The sequence below is a fragment of the Pyxicephalus adspersus genome, chromosome 1 (assembly GCF_032062135.1).
Source record: "Pyxicephalus adspersus chromosome 1, UCB_Pads_2.0, whole genome shotgun sequence".
NCBI lineage: Eukaryota > Metazoa > Chordata > Amphibia > Anura > Pyxicephalidae > Pyxicephalus > Pyxicephalus adspersus.
This window is the reverse complement of record NC_092858.1, coordinates 108,359,175-108,373,637: the sequence shown is the minus strand read 5'-3', so window position 1 is coordinate 108,373,637 and position 14,463 is coordinate 108,359,175. Positions and strand designations below refer to the sequence as shown.

The following is a 14,463-nucleotide window of genomic DNA, read 5'->3' as shown; positions in this document are numbered from 1 at the left end:
GAATTGGGAGAGTGCGAAATAGGTAAAGTAGTCTAGGGAGTAGATTCATTTTGATAGCAGCAATCCTTCCAAGCCACGATGGAGGTGAGTGGGACCACCGCTGGAGATCCGCATTTCTTGAACAAATGCATATAGTTTAGCCTATAAAGGCTGCTGTAGGAGGGGGACAACTGGATGGATTCCTCACTCCAGCTGAAGTCAAATTTTCCTTGATTGCTGTCAGCAACCCTAAGGGAATATTTATATTGAGGGCTTGAGATTTGGCTTTATTTATCCGTAGGCCTGAGCAAAGAGAAAAATCATCTGGAAGTTTAAAGAGGTTGGGCAAAGTAGTTAAGGAAGTGATAAACATCAAAATATCATCAGCAAATAGGGCGCATTTGTGTTCAACATGACCACAACTAACTCCTTTAATATTGGGGTCCATTTGCATGGCTATCGCTAGAGGTTTGATTGCTAGGGCAAACAAGAGGGGTGAGAGAAGACATCCCTGTCTGGTCCCCCTTCTAATCGGGATAGCTTTAGAAAGAAATCCCCCCAGCGATATTTTTGCTTCTGGGGAATCATAGAGAGCCAGCAACAAATTAGTAAAATGGGCGCCAAAGTCCATACTGCAGAGTACCTTAAATAGGTATCTCTAGGAAAGACTGTCAAAGGCCTTTTGGAGGTCGAGAGAAATCAACATGCTGGAGTTTACTACTGGGATGAGGTCAATTGCCCTTCTTGTTTGGTCAGGGGCCTGCCTGTGTTGCAGGAAGCCCACCTGGTCCGGATGGATATAGGCTCCTAAAAAAGGAACCCAGTCGGGTTGAAAGGATCTTCTTTATAATTTTAAGGTCACATTTAATCAAAGAAATGGGCCTATAATTGGCTACTTCCGAAGCATCCTTCCCCGGTTTGGGGATTACACTGATAAATGCTCTATTGGCATCGCCTAAGAGAGGGTTCCCCTCCCTCAGAAAATTAAAATAAGCAACCAAGTGCGCCGCCAATACTGAGCTAAATGTTTTGTAGTACAAATTAGAAAAAACATCCAGGCCAGGTGAGCTGCCCGGAAAAATAAGGTCCCGGTCCTCGGGGGGGGGGAGCCACTCCTCCCGCGCTTCCAGGAGCTCCAAAAAGCTCCATCTCGTCAGGGAGAGTCCGGCGGGGTCAAGAAAATAAATAAGACCCGAACTAGATTCCCTGTTGGTTAAGGGCATGTGTGACCCCCCGGGTCCACAGCTCTCCAAACCTGAGTACAATGGCATATGATCTCGTCATTAAAAATTTGGCACAACGTAAAAATAACCTGAAGAGATCATACGCTTGATATGAGCTCGGCAGCCACTTCACAGGTAGCTCAATGAGGTACATTAATAAAACCAGTACAATTTTAACCAAGAGTAACAATGGCGCCCCGTCTCGGGGCCATAGCAGCAGTCACTGAAATAGAGACGGGTCTGGGGCCTCGATATATAAAAGACCAGTAAAAAGTGAAGAGAGAACAGGAAAAGATCAATATTTATACTGCATTATATCAACCACAGAGGTAGGGCACCCGAAAGTTCTCCATCAGAAAAAAAGGAAAATAAAAAATAGAAACTGCAACAGGATAGCGTCCATCAAATATTTTCAAGGTGTCTTCTGAGGATGTTTGCCAGATGCTTTGGCCTTATTTCAAAGTGGGTATAGAGAGGTGGAAACTTCCCTGCCCAGCGTGGGTGGAGCGTCTTCCCTCTGGATTAAATCCAAATCTTTGTGGAGTTGTTCACCCTCACCAGAAGAGGAGAAGGAAAAACTTTTCCCTTGCAACTGGAAAATCAGTTTCAACGGAAATGCCCATCTATATTTAATCCTTTGATCAATAGGAACTTGAAGTAGGGGCTTGAGCGCCCTCCTGCGTTGAATAGTAAATGGCGTTAGGTTGGAAAAAATTTGTATCGGGTGGCCTTCTGTCTCAATGTGATCCAGGCCCCTTGTCGCCTTCAGAAGAGCTTCTTTAGTAGTAAAGTAGTGAGGCTTGACGATCACATCCCTAGGAGGACCATCCTGGGCGCCACAAGAGCTCTGTGTGCCTTGTCAATTGCAAAGTGGGATTCTGGTAGATCTGGTAAGAGATCTTGTAGGAATCGCCCAACAGCCTCTGTAATATCTTTCACTGATTCAGGGAGGCCTCTGATCCTAAAATTGTTTCTACGGGTTCTATTTTCCAGGTCATCAAGTTTAAGTTGCAGGTCCTCAATCTGGTTGTGCAGAACCGAAGCTTCTTTGGAATTCTGGGTAACTCGTGACACCCTCTCATCCACTTTTTTTTTAAAAACATCAAATCTGGTGCCCAAGTTCTGTAAATCTTGTCGCAGCTCAGAGGTGATAGTCTCTGTAACCTTAGCCAGCTCTGTTTGTGGAAGCTCAGCCAGATTTAAGTACAGCCTATTCTCCACCAATGGAAGCTCAGAAGGGGGTGAAGAAACAATGGAATCCTGCGTCAGCACCCTAAATCTGGATCCATTAGCATGAGTTAAATCATGAGGGCTAAGGGATAATGAATCCTCTCCAGGATTGATCTGAGAACCCTGGACTGCAGGCGAGAGCAATGCTGTGAGGGGGGGCTGGATTATGCTGAGGCTGGGGGAATCCTGTGCAGCCTGGGTGCTGTCCCACCCTTTATCTGTTGCTTCTCTGCTCGTACCTGTGGGGGAGATCTTCTCCCTCTCCAGAAACGCAGAGCCTGTAGCCACGTGCATTTCCCGGGAGGCCGCCATCTTAGAAGCCAGCCGCTGAGACTGGAATCGGGGAATGCGGTCCTTAGACTTCGTCCCAGACTTTCCGACCATCTCATGCAGCGAGATGTCCGGAGCCTGCACAGCTGATCAGTAGCGTGGCTGCCAAGAACCGCTACAGGGAGAGCCGTTAAGGGATCCAGAGTGTGCCGAGCCGCCCAGAAAGCAGCCTTCATGGACAGCGGCGCATGCGCACTCTCAGGCACAATTTTTTGAACTGGGGACTTCAGTGCATTTGGGGGAGCAATTAGGAATGAATTGCAACCCAGCACAACAATGATATTTTAAAATGTGGAATCCTGGAAACAGGTTCTAAAGGTTGTTGTTTTTTTTTTTTTTTGGAATCCTGGAAACAGGTTCTAAAGGTTGTTGTTTTTTTTTTTTTTGATTTTTTTTGTTTTTTCAGCATGGCTACCAGTTCACTGTAAACCCAAACCACTGTCATATTAGGCAAATATGTGTAGCAACCTGGCGAGTTGAATCCTGTTAACCAAGCTATCATTTTGGTGGACCTAGTTTGGTTGCTGCAGGTTATTCATGACATTGAATGACATAAATGCTTGTTTTTTAGGCAGTGTGTGGACAGCTTAACAAATTATACAATTTTTGGTTTAGTTACTTTTCCTGTTGTTTTTAAAATGTGAATGCAACTGCGGAAAAAGAATTGTTCTCTGCTGAAGCATTGAGGGAAAAAGACTATTACAGGCATCCCACAGTGTACTGAATTGGTATTACTGGAAAGAACTGAGTGAAGAAACATCTCTCTGTAGAGTTTATCACTTTTTAAACATTTGTAACATTCAACCATATATAGCAAGTATGTTTTTTTAAGGTTTGGGGAAGTGATTTTACGGTACTCATTGCTGTAATGTAATAGGTAAAAGGTGTTTTTTTTTAGGAGGTGTAGAAAGGGTCTGCTGGCATCCTGGAGGCTGGACTGGAATTGCAGGCTTGAGATCTAGGACTTGTTTGAAAAGTGACCAGAAACTCTGCTGTTGAATCCTCTGTCAGAAAAGTACATTGAGTTTAATCACTGTTCTTTAATTACAAGAAAAAGTGGACAGTGTCTTATCCCATATATGTGTTCCTTTTATTTCTAAATAAATTGCCTATGATGTCAATTTCCTAATATATTAAGCATAAAACTACATCCTGCAGAAGGCAGCTCTCAAGTCATGGTATTTTAGTAGTCAATTTTTAAAATACTTCTTGCAAGTGGTAATTTGAGGGTCCCAATTGCATGATTCCTTTAAAATAACATTCTACTGCCTGGGATCTCTAGCACTGAGGCCCTGCCAGAGGCTCTAATTCACATCTGCTGTGGGAAGTTTATGAACAAACGCTGAGGTAAAGCAAGCAACACTTTCCTCACATCAATCCTCTAAACTCTAAATTCAAGGAAGGTTGTCTGTAATATTTTAGGCTAGTCATGTTGGTCTTAATGTAAGGGTGGTTATTCTAATAATGTTTTGGAGAACATTTTTTGAAGACTGAAATGCTTTACTGCTCTATGCTGAAATTCTGTCTTTATGTTTTGCTAGATCCTGAGACTCAGAGGAAACGAACTGTTCAAAATGTCTTGGATTTGAGGCAAAACTTAGAGGAAACCATGTCAAGCCTCCGTGGTTCTCAGGTAACACACAGGTAGGTGGTCAATGTTGGAGCATTATATACAAATTGAATTGATTTAGTTTAGTTAGCTTATAATGTTAAAACAAATTGATAACTCTTGTGGTAAAACAGTAATAGAATGGCTGTTAGGGTGGCGCCCTGGCAGGTGATGCAGGATTACCTGGGGAGTGGAGTCTAAGTGTCTCCTGGTCTTCACCAGAGCACCCCACAAGGGATGATGAGCCAGTGAACCTAATGGCCATCAGACTACTTTGCTGCGGGGAGCACACCAGGTTGCAGTCCCCAGAACAGGTACTTAATTGGTTAAGAACAGGACAGCAATTCAGGCATACTCGGCAGGCAGCAGTCAAGTGTGGTCCAGGTACAAGCACAGGTCAGGGAAGGAGGCAGACAAGCGTAATCCAAGTACAAGCACAGGTGAAGGTAGGCAGCAGGCAAACGTAATCCAGGTACAAACAAGGGAATCTAAAAGAGATTTAAAATTGAGTGTGAATGAGCAACTCACAGAAAAAAAGGCTGAGAATCCAGCAACCAGAGCTTGGAATCAGGCAGATAGAAATAAGGGTAGCAGCCAATATCAGGACAGGGCTGGAACCAGGAACTACTCTGCTTATTGGCTACTGCACATTTCCTGAAATTCCCTTCAGCAGTGAACAGCCTCAGAGTATGTGCATGGGATTCTAAAAAAAAGGCACATCTTTGCACAGCTAAAAGGGGGCTGAGGATGCTGCAGGCTGCTGGACAGATAATCTGTGGGTGCAGTGGTAACATTGTACCCCCCGGATGCCTCTAGGCCTAGGTTTCTCAGGATGTGCCAGATGGAAGACAGAAACCAACCTTTTGGCATGAATATCACTGGATGGAATCCAACAGTTCTCTTCTGTTCCAAAGCCCTTCCAGTTAACAAGGTACTCGATCTGGTCAGCTCTTTTTCTAGAGAACTGCTTCAGCTTCAAATTATTTGTTTCTATCCACTAGGATAGGTGAAAGATGAACAGATGATTGGCCCACAAAAGGATGCTGTGACATGCACTTCAGACAGGAGACGTGAAAGACCGGATGGACCTTCAGAGATTCAGGGAGTGCTAGTTTAACTGCTACTGGATTAATAACTTTCAAAATAGGAAATGGTCCTATGAATTTGGGTCCCAGTTTCTTAGGGGGGCAACGTAATCTCATGTTTTCTGTGGAGAGCCACACCATATCCCATTCCTTGAATTCCAGGCAGTTCCTTTTCTTGCCTGTTCTCCGTTTTGCCTGGGACTGAGCTTCTGTAAGAACAGACTGGAGAAGCTTCAAATAGCGGGATATGAAGTAGATGCTGTCTTGGACCTCAGGTATCAAAGAATGGGATGGGCCATTCGACAAAACAGCAGGGTGAAAACCATAGTTAGCGAAAAATAGAGATTGTGATGTGCAGTAGTGTACTGAGTTGTATGTAAATTCTGCCATAGAGAGTAGAATGGCCCAGTTGTCTTGAGAGACAGATGATAAGCACTTCAAGTATTGCTCCAATGTTTGGTTGGTTCTTTCGGTTAACCCATTGGTCTGCAGATGGTAACCAGAAGACAGTGAGGACTGAATCTGCAGCTTCTTGCAAAGTTCTTGCCAGAACCTGGAGGTAAACTGGACTCTCTTCGTGAGTCTATCAACAATTACAAAAATGGAGATGTAACCTTTCAAGGGAGGTAGCTCCACAATAAAGTCCATGAACCGTGAAGTAAACCCCAGGATATTGACCTGTTGCTCTTGGAATCAGTCTTAGCTGCACCAAAATTGCCTCCTAACAGGGAATCATGGCAGGACTCAAGGACAGGTACTCTGAGATTTTCAGGTACAAAGATCTTGTCCTGATACATTAGTAGACCTTGATCCTTTTGAAGATCTGGAGCAGCAAAAGTAGACCTGTTCTTAGACACTTCTTATATTTGCTCAAATAGAGGCTGGACCATGAGGAAATTCTTTGCAGACAGAATGGTGTCTGGGGTGACAGAAAGTGGTTCTTCCAGGAACATACGAGAAAGCACATCAGGCCTCGAATTCTTGGCACCAGGCTGATAAATGACATGGAAAGCCAAATAGGAAAAGAGGGCCCAACGTGCGAGGTCTGAGATGTTTTGCAGTTCTTAAGTATTCAAAGTTCTTTTGGTCCGTAAAAACCAAGATGGGATGGGCAGCTCCTTCCAAGAGGTAACGCAATTCCTCAAAAGCTGACTTAACGGCCAGCAACTCAAAGTCCCCAATATCATAATTTCCCTCGGCCAACGTTAGCTTTTTAGAAAAAAAGGAGACCGGATGAAGGAGAGCCTTTGGAACTATTCGTTGGGACAGGACTTCCCCCACTGCGATCTCTGATACATCCACTTCCAGGACAAATGGCAGAGAGGGATTCAGTGCCGCAGTATAGGGGCAGACGTGAACAAGTGTTTAAGCTTCCTGAATGCCTCTTTGGGCTTTTGTGTCCAGGAAAAGGCAACATGAGGGCTGCTGAGCTTGTTTAAAGGTGAGACCACCACTGAGAAGTTTTTAATGAACTTTCTGTAAAAATTGGCAAAGCCCAAAAAGCGCTGAACCCTTTTTCTGTCAACTGGGGCTGGCCAAATTACTACAGCTGAGACCTTCTCAGGGTCCATGGATATCCCCCTTTGTGGAAAAACTTATCCCAAAAACTGGATGGTGTCCTTTTCTTGCATACAATCGATGAGTATGAAGTCAGCTGGGAGCCTTCTTGATATGAATTCGGTGTTCCTCTAGGGAAGAGGAAAAATGAGGCTATCATCCAAATAGATGACCATGTAGACGTCTAGAAAGTCCCTAAAGATATCATTCACAAAATGCTGGAATGTAGCAGGGGCATTACATTGACCAAAAGGCATCACAACATAATCAAAGTGACCAAATCAGGTTCAGAAAGCTGTTTTTCACTCATCTCTTTCACAAATCCTTACTAAGTTGTAGGCCTCGCGCAGGTCCAACTTGGTGAAAACCTTAGCTGTTTTTAACCTCTAAACAAGTTCTGAGATCAATGGCAGGGGATACCGGTTTTTGATTTCTCTATAATGAATATAAGGGTGTAGACTGTGGTTCTTCCATTCTACGAATAATATGCCCGCACCTGTAGGCGACGTGGAGGGGCGAATGAACCCTTTATGAAGGTTCTCCCCAATGTATTTGTCACAGATCCCCGCAGGACCAGTGTCACCCCCTTGCTCTCCCCTGCTGTCTGCACCAACTCTGCTCAGCGATCATCTCCTCGGTTCACCTCCTGGTCCAGATCATGTAACTCCCAGTCAGCTGCTCCCTTACCTCAGAGTACTAGAGTGTTCTGCAGACACGCTCCCCCTGCTGGTGGAGATGTGAACACCATCTACCTCTCATCTCCAGCACTCCCTCTGGTGTTAAGATGCCAGCCGGTCACATGGCTCCCATCCATCACCTGAACCTCCCCATAAAAGGAAGTCACTGGAAACAGGAAGTTGCCTGAACAAAGAGTTCCTTTAGGCTCTGGTTCCTGCGAATCCTGCCTGAGCCTTCAGCTTATGATGTCCTGTGTACTGACTCTGGCTTTGATCTTTGACTACTCCTGCTTGCTGCCTGCCCTACCTTTGGCTTGTTTGACACTTGATTCTATCTCATGTTTCTGCACCTCGCCTGATTCCTGTTTGTCAGCAGTCACCTGCTTCTGCGTGCATGGGGAAAGCAACCTGGCAGTTGCTTCCAGCATAACATCCTCACCTTGAGAGGTTCTGGTGAAGACCAGGCAGCTGCTTAGACTCTGCGCCCCGCGCACGTCTGTGCCAACTGAGTTGGTTACACGGAGAGTCTTGGTTCTGGCATCCGGTTTACTCAGTCTCTGGCGCTGCATGCAAATTTTGCCTGCGACGTCATCAGAGTGTTTCCCGGAAGCCGGTAATCTGCTCCCCCGCTTGGGCGCCACTTCTGGCGGCGCCCTTTGCACGTGGGACTCCGATTGGCGGGTCCCATGATAACCTGGCATTAAGGTTATATTAAAGGGGGATGGCAGTCCCCTGCCTACCTGTAGGACACTTTAGGTCCTATGGTTGCAGCTGTAGAATAGACCCTCGTTCCTGGACCTCAGTTTTGCTTGATCAAATGTAAGTACTCTTCTCCTTATTGTCCATCCCATAGTCATATCACATTCCTGGGGTATTTAATTGATTGGTACTTTATTTATACATGTGCATATACTGATATTGGCTTTATTGGTACCACTTTCAGTTGCTGATCACTTCCCAGTGAGTTTTCACTTAATAGAGAAGAGAAAAAAGCTATTTGAAATATCTATCGGTCCTGATTTAAATGTCTTTCTCCTTTGCTGCTGGGGAGGGTTCTCCCGTTTCCCAAATTTCCATCCCTTGCCAGGCTCAGTTACACTTGATACTACATTCTTTGATATGTACCTACATGGCTTTTTTGTTTCTTGAAAATTATACTATTTGTAGAATGTGAAAATGGTGATACAAAGGAATTAACTATTTGCTTGTTTTACATTATAGTCCGTTCTATTCATTTGAGGTTCTGTATATGTAATATCCCGCATGAAGCGGATTAACTTTGTGAAACGAGTTGGATTATCAGAACTCACCATATTACATCAATGATATAGATACCAGCCTGGTATTGTGCTCTGGGCATTTTATTGAATTTTCTATTCCTCCCCTTGTTTTATCGGATTGTGCTTAATAAAAGATGTTTTTTATTAATATTATTTTTTATATTTTAGTCACTCTGTGATATATATTGAACTGCCTTTAAAGTCCCATGAGCACAAATTGCTTTCTCATGTACTTGTTGGCAGTGTTAACATTTTGGTTTCAGATCAGACAAATCTAGCACTCATACTTACACAGAGGGTCCGGCATCCTGCCCTGCGGCACTGTGACATTTTGTTCAGGCCATGAACCCCGCTGGCGATCCGCTCCCTGACTCCGTGCAAAATTTGCTGTGACAGACACAGCAGCAAGATTTGCAAATAAGACTTGTAGACTTTCTTTAATGGTATGAAGAACGCCTTAACGCACTCCAGTCTGCCAAAAATCGGACCCCAAAGCAAGTTGGACCTGTGCGGTGCCTACAACCTAATCCACATTCAATAAGGGGACAAATGAAAGACAGCCTTTAACACCTGGGATGGCAATTATGAGTATTTTGTAATGCCATTTGGACTCTGTAATGTGCCAATGGTGTTCCAGAATTTTGTTAATGACATTTTCTGTGACCGCCTCTGTCTGTGTGGTCGTCTACCTGGATGACATCCTGGTATATTCTAAGGATTCGCCTACCCACTGTGACTATGTCAAGATGATTCTGCTAAAGAAATGCCAATTTAACTTTCTGAGGTTCCATTTTTGGAGTACATTGTTTCTGCGAAGGGTTTGCGCATTGATCCAGATACATTTTCTGCTGTGCTAAACTGGCCACAACCTGTGCTCAAACCAATCCAGAGGTTTCTTGGCTTTACCAACTACTACCCACAATTTATTAAAGACTTTTCCACCCTGATTGCCCCTGTACAGCTATGACCAAGAAGGGTAGTAATTGTAAAGTCTGGTCACCGGAGGCACTCCAGGCCTCTCACTTATTGAAGAAGGTCTTTGCGTCAGCTCCTGCCTTGGTTAGCCCTGAATCCTCTCATCCCTTCTTTTTAGAAGTGGACGCTTCCTCTGTTGTAGTTGGCGCAGTTCTTTCCTAGAAGAATGCTGCAGGCAAGCTGAGGTCCTGTGGTTTCTCTCCTGCTCAATAGAAATACTCTATTGGAGACTGTGAGCTTATTGCAGTCAAACGTGCCTTAGATGAATGGCACCACTTACTAGAGGGAGCTTGACATCCTGTAACCATATACACAGATCACAAGAATCTGCAGTATTTAAAGTCAGCACAACGCCTGAATCCTCGTCAAGCCCGATGGGCTCTCCTCTTCTCCAGGTTTGATTTCATCCTCACATATCGTCCTGGTTCCAAAAATATCAAGGCTGATGACCTCTCTTGCTCCTGAAAAGGAGGTCCCTGAAACAGAACCCACTTTTGTCATTGAACCTGCTCAAAATATGCCCATGGCCCCAGTCTTGCTGGACCAGATACCGCCTGGGAAGTCATTTGTTAAAAAAAAAAAAAAAAAAAAAAACAGCACCCTTTCGTCCTTCAACAGGGACATGCTTTCAAGTTTGCTGGTCACCACGGGAAATGCAAAACCTTTAACCTTACTAATCGCAGAATGTGTGTGATTTTGAGGCTGCTTGCACCGAGTGTGCTTTCGACCCCTGAACAACCATGGACTCATTTTCCATGGATAATATAACTGATCTTCTATCCTCTAATGCAGGGGTGTCAAACTGGCCCGCAACATCCTTTTTTTTGGCCTCCAAAGGATTCCTAAATATGAATTGCAGCTGGCCCGCCGCTGCATTGAAATAGCGGTGCTACTACAATTCCAGGCATCACTTGCGTTTATAGACCAGCGGCCTCTCTGCCTATGCAAGGCCCCGCATTGGACCGTTTTATAGACGCAAGTAATGCCGGGAATTGTAGGAGCGGCATCACTCGCATCTATAGACCAACGTCCCTTCTGCCTATGCGTGGACTGTTTTATAGACACAGGGAATTGTAGTAGCGGTGCTTTGTGAAGAGGGAGTTCCAGCCACTCATAACAATAAACTCCGCACTGTTTTCTTGACGCAGGGAATTGTAGAAGTGCTATTTCAGTTTTAGGCTTGGCCCACGACTTTGTCTAAGTTTTTAATTTTGGCCCACTGTGTATTTGAGTTTGACACCCCTACTCTAATGGGTTCACCACAATATGGGTTTGGTAGATAGAATCTCTAAAATGACCTATTTTATTCCTCCTCCTGGTCTTCCTTCTGCTCCCACTTTGGCAAAAGTCTTCTTCAAGGAAGTCATCAGCCTGCATGGATTACCATCACACATTGTTTCTGACCATGGAGTGCAGTTCACTTCACGCTTTTAGCGAGCCCTCTGTCATCTGTTGGAGATCAAGCTGGACTTCTTCTGCCTACCACACCCAGTCTAATGGGCAAACAGGGTGAACAAACCAATCCCTGGAGCAGTACCTCCACATGTACGTCAGCTCTCAGTAAAACAACTGGGCTTACCTACTGCCTTGGGCTGAGCTGGCTCATAACAACCGCTCCAATGAGTCCACAGGTCTCAGCCCTTTCTTTATTGTCTCCGGTCGTCACTCCAGGCTCCCTTCTGTTCTTCTCTGTCTGATGTTTCTGCTGCAGCCACTACTGCAGATCACTTTCAGCTAAGAGACTTTAAACCACTCCTCTCTACGTTACAAGAAATGGGTTGACTAGAAAAGATCCCCTACACCTCCTGACAATGAGATCTAGCTTTCCACAAGAAATGTTCGGTTACGGATGCCATCTCCCAAGTTGGGTCCAGGTTTCGTTGGTCCTTATCTTTTCTTGTTTCAGATTATTTCAGTCATGTATAAGCTGAAACTGCCTCCTTCTCTAAAAATCCATAATTCCTTCCACGTTTCACTTCTTAAACCTGTTAATTCCAATAGATTCTCCAAAAAGACTGTACCCTCCTGGTCCTGTCCCTGCTTTATTATTATTAATAATAATAATAATAATAATAATAAACAGGAATTATATAGCACCAACATATTACGCAGAACTGTCCAATAAATAGGGGTTGCAAATGACAGACGAATACAGACAGTGACACAGGAGGAGAAGACCCTGCCCCGAAGAGCTTACAATCCTAGGAGGTGAGGGAATTAACACAGAAGAGGAGATATGTAGTTGTGGGGAGTAGTGACGGTTTCAAAAGACAGAAGCGGGGCAGGCAAGTTTGAAAAATGGGTTTTGAGTGCCCTTTTAAATGAGCAGAAAGTAGGAGCAAGCCGAATAGGACGAGGAAGACCATTCCAGAGAGTTGGGGCAGCTTTGGAAAAGTCTTGGAGCCCTGCCTGTGATGGGATTAAGAGTGAGGAAGTCAGTAGTAGGTCATTGAAAGAGCAAAGAGAGCGGCTGGGGGAGTATTTTTTTTACCAGGACACAAAGGTAGGTGGGCCAACTGTGGAGGGATTTGAAGGCAAAGCACAGGAGCTTGAATTTGATTCTAAGGTGAAATGGAAGCCAATGAAGAGGAGCAGTGGGAAGGATGGATGACGTACAGACGAGAGATAAGAGCGTGGTCTCTGAGGACAGATAGGGGCAGATTTTGGAGATGTTGCGGAGGTGAAAGTAACAGGACATGGAGATGTTCTGAATATGGGGGGTAAATGAGAGAGCAGAATCAAAGGTGACGCCAAGACAAGGTGCCTGAGGGGAGGAATGAATGACCGTGTTGTTAACAGTTAGGAATATGTCAGGGGAGGATTTGGAATTTGAGGAGGGAAGATGATGAGTTTGGTTATATCCAGGTTGAGTTTCAGGAATCAGTCAGACATCCATGATGAGATGGCTAACAGGCAGCATGAGACCTTATCCAGGCCAAAGGATGATATGAAACTACTGAGAGAGGAGGTGTACAGGGAAAAGAGAACCGGTCCAAGGATAGACCCTTGGGGAACACCAACAGGGAGGAGAGTGGGAGAGGAGGAATTACCATTAAAAGAAACCTGAAAGGAGCGGTCAGACAGATAGGAAGCAAACCAAGAGAAAGCAATGTCACTGATACCAATGGAGCACATGATTTGTTATAGAAGGGGGTGATCAACAGTGTCAAAAGCAGAGGAAAGATCAAGGAGAAGGAGGAGGGAAAAGTTGCCTTGAGACTTAGCTGTGATGAGGTCATTGGCCACTTTAGTAAGGGCTGTTTCAGTGGAAAGGGCAGCTCGAAAATCGGACGTGAGAGGGTCAAGAAGAGAGTTGCTCAAGTAATCGGTCAGTCTTTTGTAGATAAGGCGCTCAAGAATTTCGGAAACATATGAGAGCGGAGAGATAGGACGATAGAAGGTAGGAAGGGGTCTAGTGAGGGTTTCATCAGGATAGGGAGAATTATGGCATGTTTAAATGAGGAGGGGTAGATACCGGTAGAAAGGGAAAGGTTGAAAAGTTCGGTTAGGGCGGGGACCAGGGTGAAGGAATGAGCACTGAGTAGATCAGATGGAATTGGGTCAAGCAAACAGGTAGTAGATGGAGATGATGAAAGAGGAGACTTCATCCACAGTATTGGTGCTGAGGGAGGCCATTGAGTGGCCCGGTGAGCAGAGACATCATGTCTGATTTTGTCAATTTGATCTCTAAAGTGGATGGCAATGTCTTGAGCAGAGAAGGTTATTGTGTAGAAAGCGGGTGTGGGGTTTAGGAGGGAGTCAATTGTTCAGAAGAGCCTGCGTGAGTTGGAAGCTTAAGAGGAATTGACAGCGGATAAATAATTTTGCTTAGTGACAGTGAGCTCAGTGTTAAAATTTTGTAGCTTGGCTTTGTAGTCCATGATGTCAAGCTTCATGCTTCTGAAGAAGAATTTGGAGTGAAACAGATCTTGAACTCCAGACTTGTCCGGGGGTTTCTACAATATTTAGTGGAAGGACTACAGCCCTGAGGTTCATTCCTGGGTCCCTTTTAAGAATATCCATGTTCCTCTTTTACTCAGGTAGTTCCATAATAGGTTTTCCCAACAAGCCCAAAGGGGGGCGGGGGTGGGGGTACTGGGCCCGGGCCCTTGGAGGGGGGTTACTGAGACAGATCTCTGCAGGACCAGGGGATCTGTGCCTTCTTTAGTGTCAACCAACCTTGCGCTCCCCTGCTGCCTGCACCAGCTCTGCTCAAAGATTATCTCCTCGGTTCACTTCCTGGTCCAGATCACGTAACTCTGTCAGCTGCTCACTTACCTCAGAGGACTAGCGTGTTTCGCAGACACGATCCCTCTGCTGGTGGAGGTGTGAACATCATTTACCTCTCGTCTCCAGCACTCCCTCTGGTGGTAAGGTAAGATGCCAGCAGATCACATGGCTCCCATCCATCACCTGACCCTCCCTATAAAAGGAAGTGACTGGCAACAGAAAGTTGCCTGAACCAGGAGTTCCCTTAGGCTCTGTTCCAGGTTCCTTTGATTCCTGCCTGTGCCTTCA

The 14,463-nt window shown here is 45.1% G+C and overlaps 1 protein-coding gene across 5 annotated transcripts in view; it reads left to right on the top strand.

The window, feature by feature from the left end:
* The window catches only part of NAV1 (neuron navigator 1), a 202,700-nt gene that overhangs the window by 39,818 nt on the left and 148,419 nt on the right, over positions 1 to 14,463 (top strand). For all 5 annotated transcript variants that reach the window (XM_072423136.1, XM_072423129.1, XM_072423121.1 and 2 more), the window contains exon 2: positions 4,304 to 4,406. In XM_072423136.1, coding sequence (XP_072279237.1) covers positions 4,304 to 4,406 — 103 coding nt within the window. The remainder of the gene's footprint in view (positions 1 to 4,303; positions 4,407 to 14,463) is intronic.